The sequence below is a fragment of the Myotis yumanensis genome, unplaced genomic scaffold (assembly GCF_028538775.1).
Source record: "Myotis yumanensis isolate MYYU_CA2020_CCGP unplaced genomic scaffold, mMyoYum1.0.hap1 SCAF_10, whole genome shotgun sequence".
NCBI classification, from domain to species: Eukaryota; Metazoa; Chordata; class Mammalia; order Chiroptera; family Vespertilionidae; genus Myotis; species Myotis yumanensis.
Genome location: NW_027223761.1, coordinates 9,129,829 through 9,148,473, shown reverse-complemented (window position 1 = coordinate 9,148,473; position 18,645 = coordinate 9,129,829). Strand labels below are relative to the sequence as shown.

At 52.2% G+C, this 18,645-nt stretch overlaps 1 protein-coding gene across 2 annotated transcripts in view; it reads right to left on the bottom strand.

Annotated features, from left to right (window-relative positions):
* NAT10 (N-acetyltransferase 10) overlaps positions 1-18,645 on the bottom strand; it is a 33,694-nt gene that overhangs the window by 1,004 nt on the left and 14,045 nt on the right. For both annotated transcript variants that reach the window (XM_070427767.1, XM_070427768.1), the window contains exons 12-28: positions 15,163-15,299; positions 12,458-12,582; positions 11,875-12,025; positions 11,541-11,637; positions 10,675-10,791; positions 9,793-9,894; positions 9,622-9,696; positions 9,066-9,182; positions 8,157-8,290; positions 7,909-7,957; positions 5,802-5,898; positions 5,606-5,716; positions 4,642-4,814; positions 4,019-4,138; positions 3,308-3,406; positions 2,853-2,926; positions 2,090-2,173 (exon numbers count right to left, since the gene is read on the bottom strand). In XM_070427767.1, coding sequence (XP_070283868.1) covers positions 2,090-2,173; positions 2,853-2,926; positions 3,308-3,406; positions 4,019-4,138; positions 4,642-4,814; positions 5,606-5,716; positions 5,802-5,898; positions 7,909-7,957; positions 8,157-8,290; positions 9,066-9,182; positions 9,622-9,696; positions 9,793-9,894; positions 10,675-10,791; positions 11,541-11,637; positions 11,875-12,025; positions 12,458-12,582; positions 15,163-15,299 — 1,862 coding nt within the window. The remainder of the gene's footprint in view (positions 1-2,089; positions 2,174-2,852; positions 2,927-3,307; positions 3,407-4,018; positions 4,139-4,641; positions 4,815-5,605; positions 5,717-5,801; positions 5,899-7,908; positions 7,958-8,156; positions 8,291-9,065; positions 9,183-9,621; positions 9,697-9,792; positions 9,895-10,674; positions 10,792-11,540; positions 11,638-11,874; positions 12,026-12,457; positions 12,583-15,162; positions 15,300-18,645) is intronic.

The following is an 18,645-nucleotide window of genomic DNA, read 5'->3' as shown; positions in this document are numbered from 1 at the left end:
TAATTTTAGGGAGCGAGACATCAATGTGAGAGAAACATTGATCAGTTGCCTCCTGTACATTCCCTGACCAGGGATTGGACCCACAACTTAGGTATGTGCCCTGATTGGGAATCGAACCCACATTAGGTGTATGGACGACGCTCCAACTAACTGAGCGCCCGGCCAGGGCAGAAATCCATGTCTTAGTATCAGAAGTCTGAGTTCTCTCAGAGTCCTGTTCGCTCCCCTCTCCCAAGACCCCAAGAAAACTCGAAGGCATCGCCAGGGAGATTCCCTCCCACCACTCACCACTCAGGATCACCCTGGAAACCAGACACGTTGTCCCAAGGACCCTAACACAAAGCGTGAGCCTCCAGGCAAACCCTATACCACTTCCTGAGGGGCCGCTATTATTTTATTTTCCTAAATGAGAAGAAAGCCCTGACTCGGGTTACACATTTCATGGCGAGCGGGTTCCTCGAGGACAGATCAGCCCGGGTCACTCCTCCCTGCCCCTCAGGCTCGGGCACAAGTACCTCCCTATGCGGGAGGGTGAACAGTGCCCTCCAGGGCCAGTAACATCACCTGAATGAAGTGGCCTCTCAGGAGGGAAAGGGGAAGGAAAGCAAGGCCTCTAAGAATATATAGTGACAGAGGTCAGAGTTTTACCTCCAAAAGCACAAATCTGCATGGACTCAGAGCCCTCAAGCACGGAGCTGCCGCCCGGGCTCCTCACCGGCAGGGACAGCCCAGCCAACGGCAGGAGCGGCCACACTCTGTAAGCGTGGACCAGCCTTCCCGGGCCATGCACGCCCCTGGCTGTTGGTGCCAGTCAGGGCCTCACTCGAGGCCACAGCCATCGTGGGCCCTGCTGCATCTGCCACTCTGTCCAAACCGGAGGCCAGCACACGCTGCACAGGCTCTGCGCCACCTCAGAGCACGTGGGAGTGAGCCCACACCGACCGGCTCCCACGAGACCCACAACGTGCGGAGACGCAGAGCAAGCATCTAACTCCTGGGACCCACAGCTCCCAGTCACAGGACTTCCTCCTTCCACGTTTCCAAATGAACTCTTCAGGGGACCCTGCCGGTAGCTGGCAATGCACGAACTCACCCCACACCAACCCCAAACAGCGGTGGGAGCCTCATCTCTAGAGGCCCCGGGCAGGGAGGACATGTTCTCTCCCATGGAAACTCCCAACGAAGGTGCCAGCCAGAAACCGTGGTCACCCACAAACATAACCCTCGCCGAGACGCCACGTGGAACAGAGGTTTCCCAAGAGTGGTCCCGGGACACTGCCAGGGGTGCCCAAGGCCCAAGCTATGTTCATATAATGCTAATTCATTATTATGTGCCTTTTTCACTTCTATGCTCACACAACTGTTCAGTTTTCCAGAGGCTACAAGACATATGATAGCACAAAAGACTGCAGGATCGCCAGGTAAATGCAAAGGTAAAATCATGCCACTTTAAAACCACCAAAAAATATGAGTCCAGTATTGGACCATTAATTCTAAATGAACAAATGTTTTAAAATTTCTCAGTAATTAAAATTTCTAATATCGGAAATATAAATAGCCCACAAGCCCTTTGGGATCCCTCAATAGCTTTTGTTATAAAGGGACTTTAAGACCCCAGATCTTGAGGCCCGCTGGCTGGGAGGAGAGCGCAGCAGGTATAGCCACGGGCTCCACGGTGGACAAGCCTGGCCCCGCGCTGGCCCTGCCCCTTACAGCTGTGAGCCTCCAGGGACGTTACGACACACCTCCCCGCCTTGGTTACTTCATTGTCACAGCAGTGATGGTGACAAACATCCACCCGTGTTGTTCTGTGGGTGACGGACGCTGCACTAAACCCACGGGCAGTGCTCAGTTCCTGGCAGCTCTGGGACTGTCCCCTCCCACTCCCCTGCCGTCCAGGGAACACGAGGGATGCTGAGGTCCAGGCCAGAAGACGGCGCTGCCTGGCCGTAGCAGGTGCTACCAAAGCCGCCACCGCAGAGGGAAGAACCGTGATGTTTCTCTCAGAGTTTGTTCCAACCTCTCTCTTAACGAAAGTTACTAGAGAAGCACAGAAGCCAGAAGGTGTCTGTCCAACGGGAGGCCCCACCTTTTCAGGCTGACAATCGAAGCATTCTGCCCAGCCTTGTTTAAGACCTCATTCCACTCTTCATCGTCCCCACGGATTATGTATCTAAAAAATAGAGAAAATATCAGAGCCGGCTCAAAAGAAAAGGGGAATGCCTACAAGAAAACAGGACAGTGACAACATTCCTATCAGACACATCCTGCCCCAACGCCAGGCTGAGCTGCATCAGTGTTGAGCAGCAGGGCCCAGAGGACAGGCACTGCAGGGGGCAGAGGTCAGCGGCCCACCAGCAGGGCCACGACAGGACAGTCCTGCACTGGAGGCGGCACCCAAGTCCTCCCTGACTCTGATTAACTACCCACCAAAGAAGCCTCCTGTCAGCCCACCACCTTCTTGCTCACTCCCACCTCCAAACGTGCCACCAACCCTGGGACTGTGCCTCTTCCAGGGGATCTAGCAGTCCTGGCAAGTCAAGGTTTTGATATTGCACAGCTGACGGCAGAGCCTGGAACCCTGCCCAGCGACCTCCTGGCCACCTCCCCATCTCCCGTGTCCAACAGCCACCATCAGCAATGACCCAGCAACTACAGGACTAAGGCCAGGGAGGCACAGCAAACAGTGAAGGAGGAGGATTTTAGCTCTCAGTGCTTCTAAGGGTGACCCCGTGAAACACAGCTTCCAGGGCTCCGGGGCCCGGGTGAGGAACAGGAGACCTGCGGCAGGTTCTCCAGGCCCAGGAGCCAAAGCGCAGCTTTTGCTGCCCCCGGGCAGCAGAGGGCCTTACTGAGAGAGGTCCATGTCCTTCAGCTTCCCCACTTCCTTCTTGTGTTTCTCCTGGAATTCCTTTGCCGCTTCATCCTGCGGGCAAGGTCCAGAGACAGAGCAGGTCAGTTAAGCAGGGGACCAATCGCAGAATATCACTCCTATGAGCAGACACCTCCTACTCCCACGCAGGAGGCAGCCCTTACTAAATGTACATGAACGCACAGGATGCATCTGAAAAGCCTACAAGGGCCAACGAGCTCACAGCAGCAGCTGGCCTGCGTGCACACACACATCCTTCAGTGGGAGGCAGAGCAGGCCCCTGTGTGCTCAGCACATCCAGGGCAGGGACACGCGGGGAGGGAAGGTCGCCCACACCCAAGATCAACACCACTGGGCACGGTCAGCACCGTGGACTCCCGCTAAAGGGGACGGGGCTCCCCCTCGGCGCTTGCAAGGCCTTTGGCAGCGGCATACCAGGTCATCGCTCAGGGTCTTCATGGTGGGCTCCATGACCACATCCTTCACGGCCACCATCTGCTCCTCAATGGCCTTTTCCTGCACCTCGTTAAATAGCTGCAAAGACAACATCCAGAAAGCAGAGATGAAGCAGCAGCAGGGACCCCGTCCTGAGCACAAGCTCAACATAGCTGAGGCAGCGTGTGTTCATGGCAAGAGTATAAAACACAGACTGCATGCCCTGGCTGGCTTGGCTCAGTGGATAGAGCGTCGGTCTGCGGACTGAAGGGTCCCGGGTTCGATTCCAGTCAAGGGCACATGCCTGGGTTGCAGGCTTGATCCCCAGTAGGGGGTGTGCAGGAGGCAGCCGATCAATGATTCTCTCTCATCATTGATGTTTCCATCTCTCTCTCCCTCTCCCTTCCTCTCTGAAGTCAATAAAAATATGTATTTAAAAAAAAAAAACACAACAAAAAACACAGACTGCAGATCCCCAGCTCCCAGCAATGGTCCCCCTGGAGAGAGCACAGCAGATAGGGCTGCAGCCCCATTTCTCCAGGGTGCGTGCGTGTGTGTGTGTGTGTGTGTGTGTTTGTGTGAGCGCATGCGCCTGTGAGAGACGATCTGCAGCGTATATGGCCAAATGTTAAGATCTAGTCATCTTGGGGCAGGGAGCAGGTTGTCACATTATTCCAAATGGACCACAACCCCACCCTCCGCCAAGGGTACCTTCACGACTTTGCGGATGATCCGGTTGAAAAGCCCCATCAGCTGGCCGGCGGGCAGCTCGATCTCCTTTTCCAGCTGGTCCACGGACTTGTGCTGCAGGCCGACCCCCAGGAGGAGAGCCTGGAGGGTGGAAAGTCCTGAAGTGGCCGCGGGGCAGGCCCTGCCCATCCAAGCACTGAGACAGGGCTGCTCTCTCTTGACCACAGTGATCAACCGCCACGGTGATTCTGGAATCTTCTCTTTCATCCCGTTACTGGAACTACTGAGAAGTGCTCCCTCTTCCTAAAATCCCCAAACTGACTTATCCTGAAAACAGCTGCTTCACAGCTACGCTGAGAAGTGTGGGTGCTCACAGGCCTCCGCTGAAGTAGAGAGCGAGCCAAGGCAACAGGGCACAGGATGTGGGCTCGAATGCAGCTCCTCCTTGCTAACTGCGTGGCCGGGCTCAGGACTCAACCTCAGAGCCCAAGTGTCCCCGCCTGCACCACAGGGAGATGAGACCACCTCCCACCCCCTATCAGAACCTCGAGGAGTTAAATGCACAAAGTTACATCAAAACATTCGACTGGACATCCCGCACGTAAACTGCGCCAGACTCAGCACACGGGCAGCAGGTAACCTACCGACTGGGCAGCGGACAGGGCCAGGTCCCCCAGCTGGTTCAGGAAATACATCCGGGAGATGGCGGGGATCATGTCCATGATGAGGTGATAGTCAACCATGTTCCGTGAGTACATCTCCAGCCTCTTCAGGTCATAGGGCAGAAAGAGCGCCTCCAGCTCCTCCCGGCGCAGGGCTGCAGGGGCGAGAGCCAGGCGGGTCAGGGCCGTCCCCGGGCACCCTAACGCTGCTCCTCCGCCGGCCTTCAGCCAGAGCAGGTCGGGAGACCAGCCTCCGGGGAGTGCCTGCCCCCCATGTAAGATGCCGACCGCCCCAGGCAGCCCGACCCTTCCCTGGGCCACGCAGAGCTCCACGCCAACACAGCAGGTCCAGGGAAGCTCAGGGCCCCAGGGTGAGAGGATCTAACACCCTGTCCTACTTGTCACTTCCCAGGACCCGCCTCACAGAAAGTGTCCAGCTCGAGGAGCAGGTTTGTCAAAATAGAATTGGCAAAACAACGTGCACACACATAGTTAGCAACAGAACAGAAAAGCCCACGTTAATGCGAGCCTTCCTATTTCCTGGTACTTTAAATATTCCAACAGAATTCATCATCCCCAGCACACGTCCCTGTGCTGGCCACAGAAGGCTGGCAGCACGTCCTTTCACAGCTCCACACCCGAGGACACAGCCTCGGCACCGAGCGAGTTACCTGGTGCACAGGATTTAAGTCGGGTTCCAGGACTCACTAGCTGAGTAGCCTTATGTGACATCCCTGGAGTCAGATGTCACCCCAAGTCCTATTACGTAGACAGCTGCCGTGGGTGACGGTGCCCAAGGCAGAGGAGGGCTGCTGAGCGGGAGGGGCAGCAGATGCAGGCCTAGAGGGGGTCCCTCCATTCCCAGGCCCTTCCTCTTCTGGGACCAGCACATCCACCTCCTTCCACACAACCCACGACCAGCCCTGCGCCGTCCTGCCCAGCTCACCTGGTGGCGAGGGCTTCCCGATGTTCCTGTTCTGAATGATGTTCAGAGCCAGGGGAGGAGCGAAGGTGCTGAACTGGTAGGACAGCAGAGCTAGGAAGCGCCTGCGGAAATCTGTGGGGTGCAGCCAGAGTCAGAGGCCCGGAAGCCCCCCCTTCACCCCGCATCAGCCTGCGGTCTCCCTTCCACTCAGACGCACCTTTCCAAAAGGCCGCCAGCCAGGCCCCCTGCTCAGCCTCGCTCTCCTCAGCCAGCGTCTTCAGCATGACGCACGAGTGTTCTCCCGTCAGGTCATTCTGGAAAATACAGATTCCTAACTGGCACCAAGAACCCTCTCTGAACAGCCGTCGCTGTTAACGGGTAAGAACTCGGAGGGAAAGCATGGTGCTCCCACGGCCTTTCCCTCTTCCCCAGCGGGAGAAGTGCCCGCGCCTCCCATTCTCATGGGCATCATTTCCCACACTTCCCAGCAGACGCCATGGCAACGGAGCTGAGCTGCCCTGGACCACAGAAGTGAGCCACTTGCTCACATCAGGTAGATGATGAACGCAGAGTTATCACAGCTTAAACTCCACGTGACCCAGTCAACGTGTTTCGGTGCCTTATAGCAAAAACTTTACGTGTGAAACCCTGAGTTTCCAAGCTGGCAACCAGTTTGCAAAAGGAGGCCTCTTTAGGTGCTAAAACGGTGACCACAGGTTTTCCCATTTTACTACAGAACAACAAAGCCCAGACCATAAAAATATCTAACGGATCTCAACATCCGTGTAACAAAATCCAGCATCCAGTCACAAATGGCAGCACACAGCACAAGACCATGCTGAGGCTGCACTGAGCTCAATGATCTGGGTTCCTTGTAGTCGACTCCAAATGTATATCCCAGCCTCAACTTCTCAAAGGGGCACCACCCTGGCACACTGATTTGCACCCTCCAAAATCAAGCCTCCAGCACCCCTTCCTCTTTGCCGATGACCTCCTCTCACTGAGAACACTGAAGCAATCAGCAAAGAACTTCCTCCTTCCCACCCAAGTCAACCAGCAGCCAACCCTTCCGCACCCACACTCCCTGCCTTCCCCCTTGGGAAGGATGAGGTGGCCACCTCTCCTCCACCCTCCCGGTCCTACCCCCTCACCTCCTCAAGGCCTGTATTCCTGCAACCAGACCCTCCCTGTCCATTATAATTACTTGCGTATTTTCTGCAGGGTCACCCCCTGCAGCACACCGACATGTTCCAGAAGCTCCCACCTGATAGGCCCGCCTACCTGTCTCCCTCCAGCTGCCCTGTTCCTCTGCTCCCTTTTGCTGTGTGTGTGACGCATCTGCTCAGTCTGCTCCCTCACTGCCCATTCTCTCCAATCGCGAGCACGGGTCCCTCACTCCAGTGAAGCTGCTCTCAGTGGGATCGCTGATGCTGGGAGGTCCAACGGCCAATTGCTTTTCATCTTAACTGTTCTCTGAATAGCAAATGACTCCCCTTCTTGAAGCACTGGTTAACCTCAGCCTGTGACACCAAACCCTGACTTTCTCCCCGGCTGCTCCTCATTCCTCTAAACCAGTGGTTCTCAACCTTCTGGCCCTTTAAATACCGTTCCTCATGTTGTGACCCAACCATAAAATTATTTTCGTTGCTACTTCATAACTGTAATGTTGCTACTGTTATGAATCGTAATGTAAATATCGGATATGCAGGATGGCCTTAGGCGACCCCTGTGAAAGGGTCGTTCGACCGCCAAAGGGGTCGCGACCCACAGGTTGAGAACCGCTGCCCTAAACACTGAGGACTCCAAGCACTCACCCTCTTGTCTCCACCTTCAGTCCCTACCTTCATAGCTGTCATTCCTTACTCACTCACTGAACAGAAGCACCGACAGCCCTCCATATCCATGAGGTCCTCACCTTCAGATTCAACCAACCACCCATCAAAAACACTCAGGAAAAAAGTTACACTGTCAGGGCCCTGGCTGGGTAGCTGAGTCACTCTCCCCTTCCATAATAACCTCTATGCTCTGTCATGAACTCTTCCCTAAAACTACTTTTCTCTTTTTAAATAAATCCAGGGAGGCCCCAGTTACAGGCTTCCAGAGCTCGCTGAGCAAGTGCAGGAGGGCCTCGGCTATGTCACAGGCAAGCAGAGCCCCAGCGCACGGGGGAGAGCAGCGCAGTGCCTGGCAGGGAGGACGGCGCTCTGGTGGCCCTCAGGCGGGGGCACCTGCTCGGCACACGGGGGACACAGGGCTCTGCAAGGACAGGCCTGTCCCCACTGTAACCACAAACCCACACCCCCCTCTGCTAGGCGCCTACTCACCGGGGTCTGTCTCAGATAGACAGGAACGAACCCCGCCCGTTTCCAGAACCTGCAAAGACACAAAGGGAGCAGGTCACTGTGCGCCCTCTGGGAGCAGCTGGCAGGCCAAGCTGGGAAGGGCCAGGAGGGCAGGGAGTCGACGCACGTCAGACAAACACCCAGGCACACAGCACCCTCATTCTCAGATACCAAGGGGGCAGGGGGGGGGGGGGGGCGGGGACGGACGGACGAGATAGGCAAACCCTTACTTGAGGAGCCTGGGGGTCAAGCCATAGGACACACCCAGGTAATCCAGGCGCTCTGCAGGCCTCTCATTCAGTTTGAGGAGCAAGGGAGGCAGGTCCTTCCGGGGAGTGACGACCTCTTCCAACAAGCTGACGGCCTGGAGGAGGCAGGGGAGCAGGCCACCGGCCGAGGGGAGCAAGATCAGTGACCTCCCCGAGCCTGTACTCCGGGCTCTAGAAGGAGCAGGAACAGCAGGACAGGCTGCCTGGCTTGTTCCCAAGGTTCTCAAAATAGAGGAGCCCCAGTGAGCCCAGGGCTCATCCTGAGTTCACTGGCCCCTGTAAGTGTGAACTGCTCAGCATGCAGAAGAGCCATGCGGCCTAGACACACCAGCAGGTTCATAGACAGATAAGGTAGGTCCGGGAGGTGGGGCTGAAGGTCCAGGCCTGTCACTGGGAAGTGACACACCTCTGAGCCTGACCATAAATATAACCCCTGCCCCACACCCCCAACGGGCACAAGTGAAATCCCAACGCGTGTGTGCAGAAAGCGTTCCAGCTCCGGGTTAATCACGCTCACCAAGGACAGATTCCAAGGCCGGGCCTAGGCCTGAGACCCGGGAGGGTGGTTTGAAGCTGAACCTGCATCAGCATCACCTGGGAGCTTGTTAAGACCACGTTACGGGGCCTCGCCCGAGCGTCTGACTCAGGAGGTCTGGGCAGGACTCTAGAATGTGCATTTTTAACAAGTTTCCAGCTGATGCTAATGGTGCTGATCTGAAGATCTCAACCTTTAGGCTCAAACAAGCAGCAGCTCCCCCAAAGCTCTGTGTGCCTGCTCCACGCACAGGCCCAGGCCACTCACTAGCCTCGATGGTGCTCCTGCAGACCCGGGAAGGCCTCCAGGAACGAGCTCAGCCCAGAGCTGCTTACCTCGCTGCTGACGGTGTGAATTTCTTGCGCCGTCTCAACGACCTTCTCCTCCAGACAAGGGAATCTGCCTTCGTAGTACATCTGCAGCAGCTGCAGAGCTCGGCTGCCGTAGCCCATCTGTGAGCAAGCACGGAGGGAAACGGCCAAGGAAGAGAGGTTCTAGTCCAGTGGTCAACAACCTTTCGGACCTCTCGGACCACTGGTTGGCGACCGCTGGCCTAAGCCCATCAAGAACAGCCCATTAGCCATCTGAGCATGAGGAAGGCCGGCTGGGATTTCTGGCCCACAGATCAGCCCAAACCTGATGTCTCTCCAGCTAACTCCTCAGTGGGGATTTCTAAGAGACAGGAGGTGATTACAAAAAGATCTGGTTCTCAGGTCCCCTGTCCTCACAACAAAGGAAGAGCGAGCACATACAATCATCCTGTCGGCCCCCGGCCCCAGCCGACACACCCCACAGCACTGGACTGCGTGCCCTCGACCCATTCACACAGCCACGTACACCTGCCCTAACAAGCCTGAAGCACAGCTGCCGAGAGGAGGGAGGACACGTTACCCCTTGATAATCCGGGTGAACAGCAATGCGAACCACCCTTCCACCGGAAAGGCCACCGAAGTCTGGATCTTGGAACTGTGTGGGAGACACAAGCCAGCAACTTAGCGACACAACACATCCTCCGACAGGGCCGGCTTCGCTCACACTGATGGGCCAGGGGGAGCGCATCACCTGTTCGGACACTGTCCAGGGAATCAGGTCTCCCGAAGCCTTCTTGCCTCGAGACAGGCTGTTCAAGATGGACTGGCGAGAAATCTCTCCCTCCAGGCACACCTGCAGGGGAAGCAGGGCAGTGCAGACAGGAAGGCCGGCCCCCGGCCCACAGCCCACTCACAGAACAGCATCAGCTGACCGGGCCAGCTGTTTCCACTCCAGGTCAGGCTTGACCCTGTAACTGGCTCATCCACTTCCAATGGAAGCTTCATCACTACACCCGTGGGTGCCTGACACTCACTAACCAGGCAGAGTGCTGACATCTTCCTGGTATGCGTGTGCACACACCCACCAAGACACAACACAGCTCATGCAGCTCTGCACAGAGAGTGCAAGTTCCCCGTGACTCGGGTATCTGCCAGGAGGACAGTCACACACAACATGGTACGTGCATATAATGAAATACAATGCAGCCTTTTAAAAGTCTACAAATTATGGATATTTGACACGCTGCAAGGAAAAAAAAGGCAGATCACCAAGCACTGTGATCCCATGTTTATGAAAAGGAAAAACAATATAGAAAGGCATAAACACATGCCAGGCGTTAAGAACACCGTTTTCCCCAATCTGCCTTCTAATTTTATAAGCACCATGTACTGCTTTGTACAGAAGGAGGAACACAAACAAGTTCTGCCCTAGGAGGAGCCAGTGCCGACTGTCACCCGCCCATGAACCGCGGGGCCTTGGCTCTGTCCGTGGTGCTTTCTTTCGATGCACCCTCATCGCCTGCCTCCATTACACCCAGCAAGGCAACAGCTCCCACGGCGGTGACTCAGCCACTAACCCTCGACACCTAAGCGCTTCCCAAATTCAATGCCCCAGGACGCCTCCGCTCTGTACCTGGATGACGGCCAGCACCTCGGGAAGGGCGTTCTGGGTGGGGGGCACCGGGGGCAGGAGGCAGAAGAGATGGTGAGCAGGCGCATCGGAGAGCATCTGGAGATCGTTGGGGGAGTTCTGTGGGCAAAACACGGGTCAGGGAGAACCGCTCCTCTGCGTGTCCTTTACTCGGGGTCAACGACCTTCCCCAAGCCAGTGACCGGCCAGACCCAGCACAGTGCCCTCTGCGTGTCTTGGGCAGCCAGCCTGAGACCCTTCGAAATGGCCCGAGTGGGACTCAGCCTCCAGTGTCTGCTGTCACCTTCCACGAGCGCTGAGGCTGCAGGGGGGCGAAGAACTGCCTAGTTGGCACTGTCTGTTTCTCAGATGGGAAGGGAACTTCCTCCTGAGAGAGCCTGTCACCACTTTTAACACCAACTCTTCAGCCTTCCATGAAAGGGGGTTCATAGAAATGACACCTAGACCCTCAAAACACTTCCTTTCCAATGTGCCCTTTAGTTTGTATGACATTCAAATATCCCGACTTCTCACTCACTGCTCCTTAAAAATAGCCCAGAGGTACACAAGACTGGTCTCGGGTCAAACAGCACCAGCAGGTTCCAAGTGCTATGTCATCGGAGCCTGTCAGCTGAGCAGACGGCAAGAAACAGAAGCCCCTTCTGGAAGGGCAATGCTTCCCACCTCCCCAGTTCAACAACAGTGGGCGATGCCGGCCTCCAGCAAGGTCGCCGGCCCTTGCCAAGGTCAGGACAGTGAAGTCGGGTGGAATGGTCACCTGAGCACTCCACTGGGTAACAGAAGACGTGAAAAGCCAGGGGAGAGGGGACTGTCGGGGCTGAAGTTCGCCCGGGGGCGGCTGCCGCTACCTTGTAGTGAGAAGCCACGTAGAGGGCCATGAGCCGCTGCAGGAACACCTCGGAGGCCTTGTGGTAGCAGAAGAGGGTGTCTCTGTTCACATAGTAGCTGGGACTGGAGTTAAGCAACCAAAACAAAGCAGAGAGAGCCCTAAACCGGACATCCCACTTCCGAGGGTCACCTGGGAGAGGAACCCCGTGTCCTGAGCAGAAACACGTTAGGGAAGGAAAGCAGGAAACTGAGAGTGTTCCCTAGAGCAGCAGCCCACGAAACAAAGGGCCGAAACCCGTGTGGTTCTTTCATTGCCCCCTCCCCTTTGCAGGGCAAAGGGCCCCGGGAGGATACAGCTCGCAGGCTTCCGGCAAGGGGCAGCCCGACACGATCCGAGTGATGTTGAGGCAGTCCAGGCACAGCAGGTCGTTCAGCCACTTCTCCACCGCGTCCCCAGGGGCGTATCGGATCGACTCCTGCAGGGAAACCTCATGCAGCGTTCGCGCTGCTCCCCGAAACACACACAGTGAGAAACAATTATTAAATACGCTTTGTCTAAAAGAGCGGGGCAAATGTTCTACTTTATCTTTGTCACAGCGCGCCCACGCAAATATGGCTGGAGAATGTGAACTGAGTGGTTTTAAGCTTTTCTGGTGGATGTGCAGCTTTGCCATACACAGTCCCCAAGGCTCTCGTTAGGTCAATGCAGCCTCGCCCTGAGATGGGGACAAACACGGGCCCAGCCACCAGAAGGCCCGTGAGGCTCCCATCTGGTCACAGGCTGGCCACACTATGGAGAAAAGCAACTCCAGCCTTGGGGAGCGAACCTGATTGTGGGAGGGTTTGGCACCACCCATGACGTCACGAGGGGAAGGCCCCAGTGAGAATGAAAAGGACTTGCTGTGCGCTGGCTGCAGGGCATTCGAGCTGCAGGTACCTGAGGCCAGCCTGGCCGTGGTTGTGGTCTTGTTCTCAGCCGTGGTGCTGATCTGGCTCTGGGCACTCTGCTGACGGAGCTGCTGGATTAGCTTGAGGGACAGTGACCGACCAGTGCCCTCGTAGCTAGAAGCAAAAGCAAAGGCCATCAGGCACAAGGTCCCAAATCCATTCTCCAGAGGGGGAACAAGAACCACTTTCCTCATCCTGCAGAAACAGCAGACTCCTGCTCCCCAAGGACGGCCCTGCTCACCTCTGAACTTCCTGGACAGCACAGGGCACCCAAGGAGGCAGGTGGCACAGGGGCTCCAGTCCTGGCACATCTACTTAGTACTCTGGGCAAGGAACTCAACCTCTGTTAGCCTCGTCCTCACAGGAGGACCATGCTACACACCGCACAGGACGGTGCTATGGATTAAATAAGGACTGGAAAAGCTATGTGAGTAAAGCCTTTAGCATAATGAAACCAAAAGACTGTTAAATGGTCAATTACTCAGAGCTGCTGTTAAAAGTAATAGCTTGAAGGAACGAACAGAGAACATCCAGTTGGAAAATCAAGATTAAACAAACCCACTACCCAAGTAATTCTTCTAATTACTACTTTTACTTAAAAGGTGACATAAAACAACTTGAAGAAAATTGGGGGTGGGGGGAGAAATCATCTATAAACTGATCACAGAACCCGCACTTTCAATCCTATTTCCTCCTTGCCTTTCGTCGCAAGCACAAGTGACCACAGAGTACAGACTGCTCAGCAGGCTTTCTTTCTTATTATTACATTTTGTAGTACTCATTATTATAATGCTTAGTGCTGTGTATATACACACACTTCCGCTTACTCAAATACTACTTTTAAAGAATGATCAAGAAATTGGAATTGTGAAGTATTTTTTCACCCTCTCCACTCCACATAGCAAAACTTTCTTAAAAGAATTCCATTTACTAAAAACAAAAACAAGAATAAACACAACAAAACTAAAAACTTTTGTGCTTCAAAGGACATTATAAAGAAAGTGACACACAAAAAAACAACAAACCCAGAATGGGAGAAAAATTCTGTCAATCATATATCTGATGAGGGACTTGTGTCTAGAATATATAAGAAACCCTTACAACTAATTAAAAAACACAGAATTAGAAATGAGCAGAGGACCTGAATAGCTATTTCTTCCAAGATATCCAATGGCTAATCATCACCTAAGCCACCCCACATCGCCAGCCACAGGAAACACACTGAAGACCCTATGGACACCTCTTCGCACTAGGTGGCTGTAATAAAAAGGACGTAGGAGAGATGCTGGCTAGGATACGGACAAACTGGGACCTTCATACCCTGCTGCTGAGAGTGTAAAATGGTACAGCTGCTTTGGGAAACAGTCTGGCAGTTCCTCAAATGGTTAAACAGAAAGTAACCATTTTACTCAGTCACTCCACCCCTGAGGTAGATGCCCAGGGAAAACTGAAAACATGTCCACACACAAAAACCTGTACAGCAACGTTCAGAGCAGCATCAGTCCTCACAGCCAAACGATAGAAACCGCCCGAGTGTCCATCAAAACAAAATGTTTATAAACACACAATGGAATATGATTTGGCCATAAAAAGGAATGAAATACTGATACAAACCACAGGATGAACCTTAAAAGCATTACGCTAAGTGAAAGAAGCCAGTCACAAAAGACCACAGATTGTAGGATGCCATTATAAGCCATGTCCAGCACAGGCAAATCTACAGAGACAGAAAGTGGATTCGTGGTTCCCTAGGGCCGGGGGAGGGAAGGGGAGGAAGGGTTGGAAGTTGACAGCTATAGGGCATGGGGTTTCTTTCTGGGCTAATGAAAATATTCTAATTCTGACTGGTAATGATTGTACAACTCTGTGAATATACCAAAAAACAACTGAGTTATACACTTTAAATGGGTAAATTGTGTGGTATATTAATTATATCTCAACAAAGCTGTTATCAAAAAAAGTAAAGTCCACTTTATTTAAATATTTTCAGTGTCAGTAAAGCAGTCACAATAATAAATCTATAATAGAATTATATTTGTAAGATGTGGCTGACATATCAAAATATTTCCAATATTAAAGTTATGTATTTACTGACCTGGAAAATTTCAGTTATGGAAAAAAGCAAATTAAAAACAACATGTAAACTATGTTTACGTTCTTGTTCAAACGCAAAGGTAAAATAAATGCACAGAAAATGTACACCGACATTCTAACAGACGCTATCTCTAGATGACCAGGTCACTGGCGATTTTTCTTGTTGCCTCCCTGTTTTCCCTAAATTTTCTATAGCAAACATGAACTAAGTATTTCAAAATTTAAAAAAAACTCCCGAGCCATTATAAGCCCGCTGGCTTACGCTAATTGTAGCTACTTTAACACCACGTTGTGCTACGACTCTAAGCTATAAGACACTGGTGTTGCCATCCATATACTAAAAACCTGATCAGGCCTAGAGACAGGAGGAGACACTCGCACCCGAGTTCTTCAGACGTGTGCGGCCCCTTTCATGTCGGACCAGAGTGAGCTACTGTGGATTACTAAGAGGTCAGCTTCCATTCGCAGGAATCCTAGGAGACTGAAGCAGCCCCAAAGACTCTGGCGTCGGGAACAGACTTACCCACCCGGGCCACATTCGTTACGGGCCATTGCAAGAACCTACAACGAGAGCGATGGCTGCACCCCAAGGTGCCTTACCCGTTGATGGTGGATGCCATGAAAACAAGGTAGGGGCCCAGGAGGCTTTTCACCAGGGGGAGGGGGATGGCAGCAGCTTCATCAATCACAACAAGTTCAGCCTGGCCCAGTTTCACGGCGTCTGCGGGATGTATATACTGGGGAAAGACACGTTTGTATCATTAGCCTGGCAACCTCGTGTTGCAGCGGTGGTCCCTGGTGAGGCATCATGAAGGCCTCTCTTTCCTCTCTCCCACTTCCCACTCCTTTCTTTCGTTCCTCGTTCCCTCATTTCCTTGGCCAGGCAAAAATGTACTGGGCTTGGAATCAGACACCTGGGTTCAAACAGTTCAACGCCCAATTGTGTGACCCCAGACAGGCTACTTACTCTGACAGCCTGATTCCTCCCCTGCAAAATGGAGGCGATACCTAGCTGCTGGCTGCTGGAGAGGAAGATCAGGTAAATCTGTGCGAGTCCCTGCCCGGTGCCTGGCCTAGTGCGGTAGGTGGTGCCTCCCTTTCCTGTCTCTTCTGTCTTCTCATGCCTCCCCTAAGCCTCTCTCTGGCCAGAGGCACTGCTCGGCCCTAGAGATGGCCAATGGGAGGATGTTGATTTCTCAAGCACCCACTATGTGCTGGGTACCGTGCACCAGGCTGATACCATCATCATAAAGGCCACGTCTCCTTGCACTAACAGGATACTTCTAAGACTTATCCCCGTCTTAACACACACACGCATTCACACTTTTATTTATATTATTAGCTTGGCCACCTAATGCCACAAACTTGCCATAAGCTTGACATCCTTCCTTCAGTCTTATCAGGGCTTCCTGCTATTTTTAGTTTGCAAAAGGGCATGAGGAGAGAACCTGCATAACCAATTAACATAAACAAAGGCAGTCGGCAGCACTGGCGATCAGGGCAATGCTGAAGGCAACAGAGATCCCATTCCACACGCACAGGTAAACTTAAACAGCTTTAACACCCAGTGTTTGTGAGGACTTGGGGAAACAAAAACTAAATAAATAAATAAATAAATAAATCCTGGTGCCCCAGCTGGCTTGGCTCAGTGGATAGAGCATCGGCTTGCAGACTAAAGGGTCCAGGGTTCGATTCCCATCAAGGGCACATGCCCAGGTTGCAGGCTCGATCCCTGGTGGGGGGCGTGCAGAAGGCAGCCGATCAATGATTCTCTCTCATCATTGATGTTTCTCTCTCTGCCTTCCCTTCCTCTCTGAAATCAATAAAAAAAATATTTTTTAAAAAAGCCTGGTGTGAAGGTAAATTTAAAGAAGAATTTGGCAAAATCCAAGAAAGCTGGAAAGCTACATATCCCCTAAAACCTAACAATTCCACTTCTAGAAACATAAATAAACTGCAGTGTATACACACAGTGCTTAACATCAACCAGACCTACAAGCTTCGATCTGGACAAATCTTAAAAACAAATGTTGAGTAAAAAAAGGCAAGCTGAAAAAGGACAAGTATAGCATGTTACCATTTATGGATACATAATTATGTAGTAAAGTATAAACACATGAATTGAAAGGAAACACACCAATCTCAGAATAGAGTCACTAAGGGGCGAGACAGAAGGGAATGGGAGGGGGAGGGGAACAAGAGGGACATCAACTATGTCTGTGATGTTTTAGATCTTTAAAACAAAAATATAAATGGCTTTTAAAATATGAAACAAACACAGCAAACAGGAAAACGTCAACATTTCTTAAGCCGGATTGCCGGGCATCTGAGTGTTATGTTGGTCTCCGTGTTTTTCTGTGCGTCTGAGGTATTTCATTACAAGTAACATCCGGTAACTGCTTGGCTCCAAGTTGACAAGTTGACGGGTCAGGGAGGCAATGACCCCACTCATTTCTAATAGCAGGATACACATCCCCAACAGGGCCCCATGTCTTGGATTCTTAAAGGCAGAAAGCAGTCCCCTAGAGGAGGCATAGCAGACTTTAATCTAATATTCTTTGTGGGTTGGTTTTTTGTTTTTTGGTGTGTTTTTTTGGTTTGGTTTTGTTTTTCCCCAATTTCCAGCACAAAGGAGGAGGCCTCACAGGATTGTAAATGGAGCCTCACCAATTCTGTGTTTAAACTCCAGTCTGGAGATAGAGGTCTCTGCTAACCCAAGAGGGTCTGTGATTAAAAATCCAAGGACCAGCAAGGGCTGAGCCAGGGCATTTCAGGGAGAGGTTTTCCTTCTTTGGTTTGTGTGTTTTTCTTCAGTTTTAACAGGGCTCTGCATTTTCATTGCCTGCAGCCCGTCCTCTACCCCAACATCAGTCTTTCCTCCTCTCAGCTGAGGGAATCAGGCAAACTGGGAAGAAATGTACAGAATGACAGATTCTAGAAAGAGACCTTCTAAGAAAAAATTAAGATCCTTCGGTAAAAGGCAGAAACACTTAACATCATTTATAATCTGGACTCTGATAAAAAGGCATGCCAGCCAGCTGGTTTGGCTCAGTGGATAGAGCATTGGCCTGCGGACTGAAGGGTCCCTGCCCAAGGGCATATGCCTGCGTTGCGGGCTCGATCCCCAGTAGGGGGCGTGCAGGAGGCAGCCAATCAATGATTCTCTCTCATCATTGATGTTTCTATCTCCCTCTCCCTTTCTCTCTAAAATCAATAAAATAAATTTTTTTAAAAAGGCATGCCTCCTTCACCGGCATAGCTCCCTAACAGGCAGAAAGGTCAAGGGCATAAACTGCCAAGTTTGCCTGCCTGCTTCCCACCCACCCAACCCCAGCAATAACCAAAGAACCTCCTCCACCAGGGGCCTGTGGGCCTCCATCCCTTCTGCAAGCCAGTCACACTGATGCTTCTCTACGATTTAACAAAACTGCGGCCTTCGGACAAGTGCCGACCATTCAGGCTTGCGAAGCCCGGAGATTTATAGAGCTTTCAGTGAAACAGTTTAAAAGGGAAAATAGGCCACTCACTAAGACTCAGAGTCCATATTTGCAAAGTTCTTTTTCTTTGAAATGGTGAGGTTGCTGTTCTAGCTACTGATGCACCATTTCAAAATCTGCTTTAACGAAGCAAAATCAGAACTGTTGTCAGAACAACTGTACTTCTTTCAGCAGATCAGCATCTCCATCCCACTCACTCCATTTTCATGGGTCAAACTGCAACTTTCCAATCTGGCTACACACATATGTTAGTTCAGTGGTTCTCAACCTTGGCTTCACATTAGAATCACCTGGGAATCTTTTTAAAATCCTGATTTCTGGGCCTCATCCTCCGGAAATTCTGTTTCTTTGTTATGGGGTGGGGCCACAACATTAGTAACAAAGAAACAGAATTTCTGGAGGATGAGGCCCAGAAATCAGGTTTTAAAAAGATTCCCAGGTGATTCTAATGTGCAGCCAAGGTTGAGAACCACTGTGTTAGTTTGTTTGAATGTTTTTCTTTAGAAGAAGCTAAAAATCTGCAACAGGTTTATCCTAAAACAACAACTGTCTAAAAGACATGCGATTACACAGGACATAAAGTGAC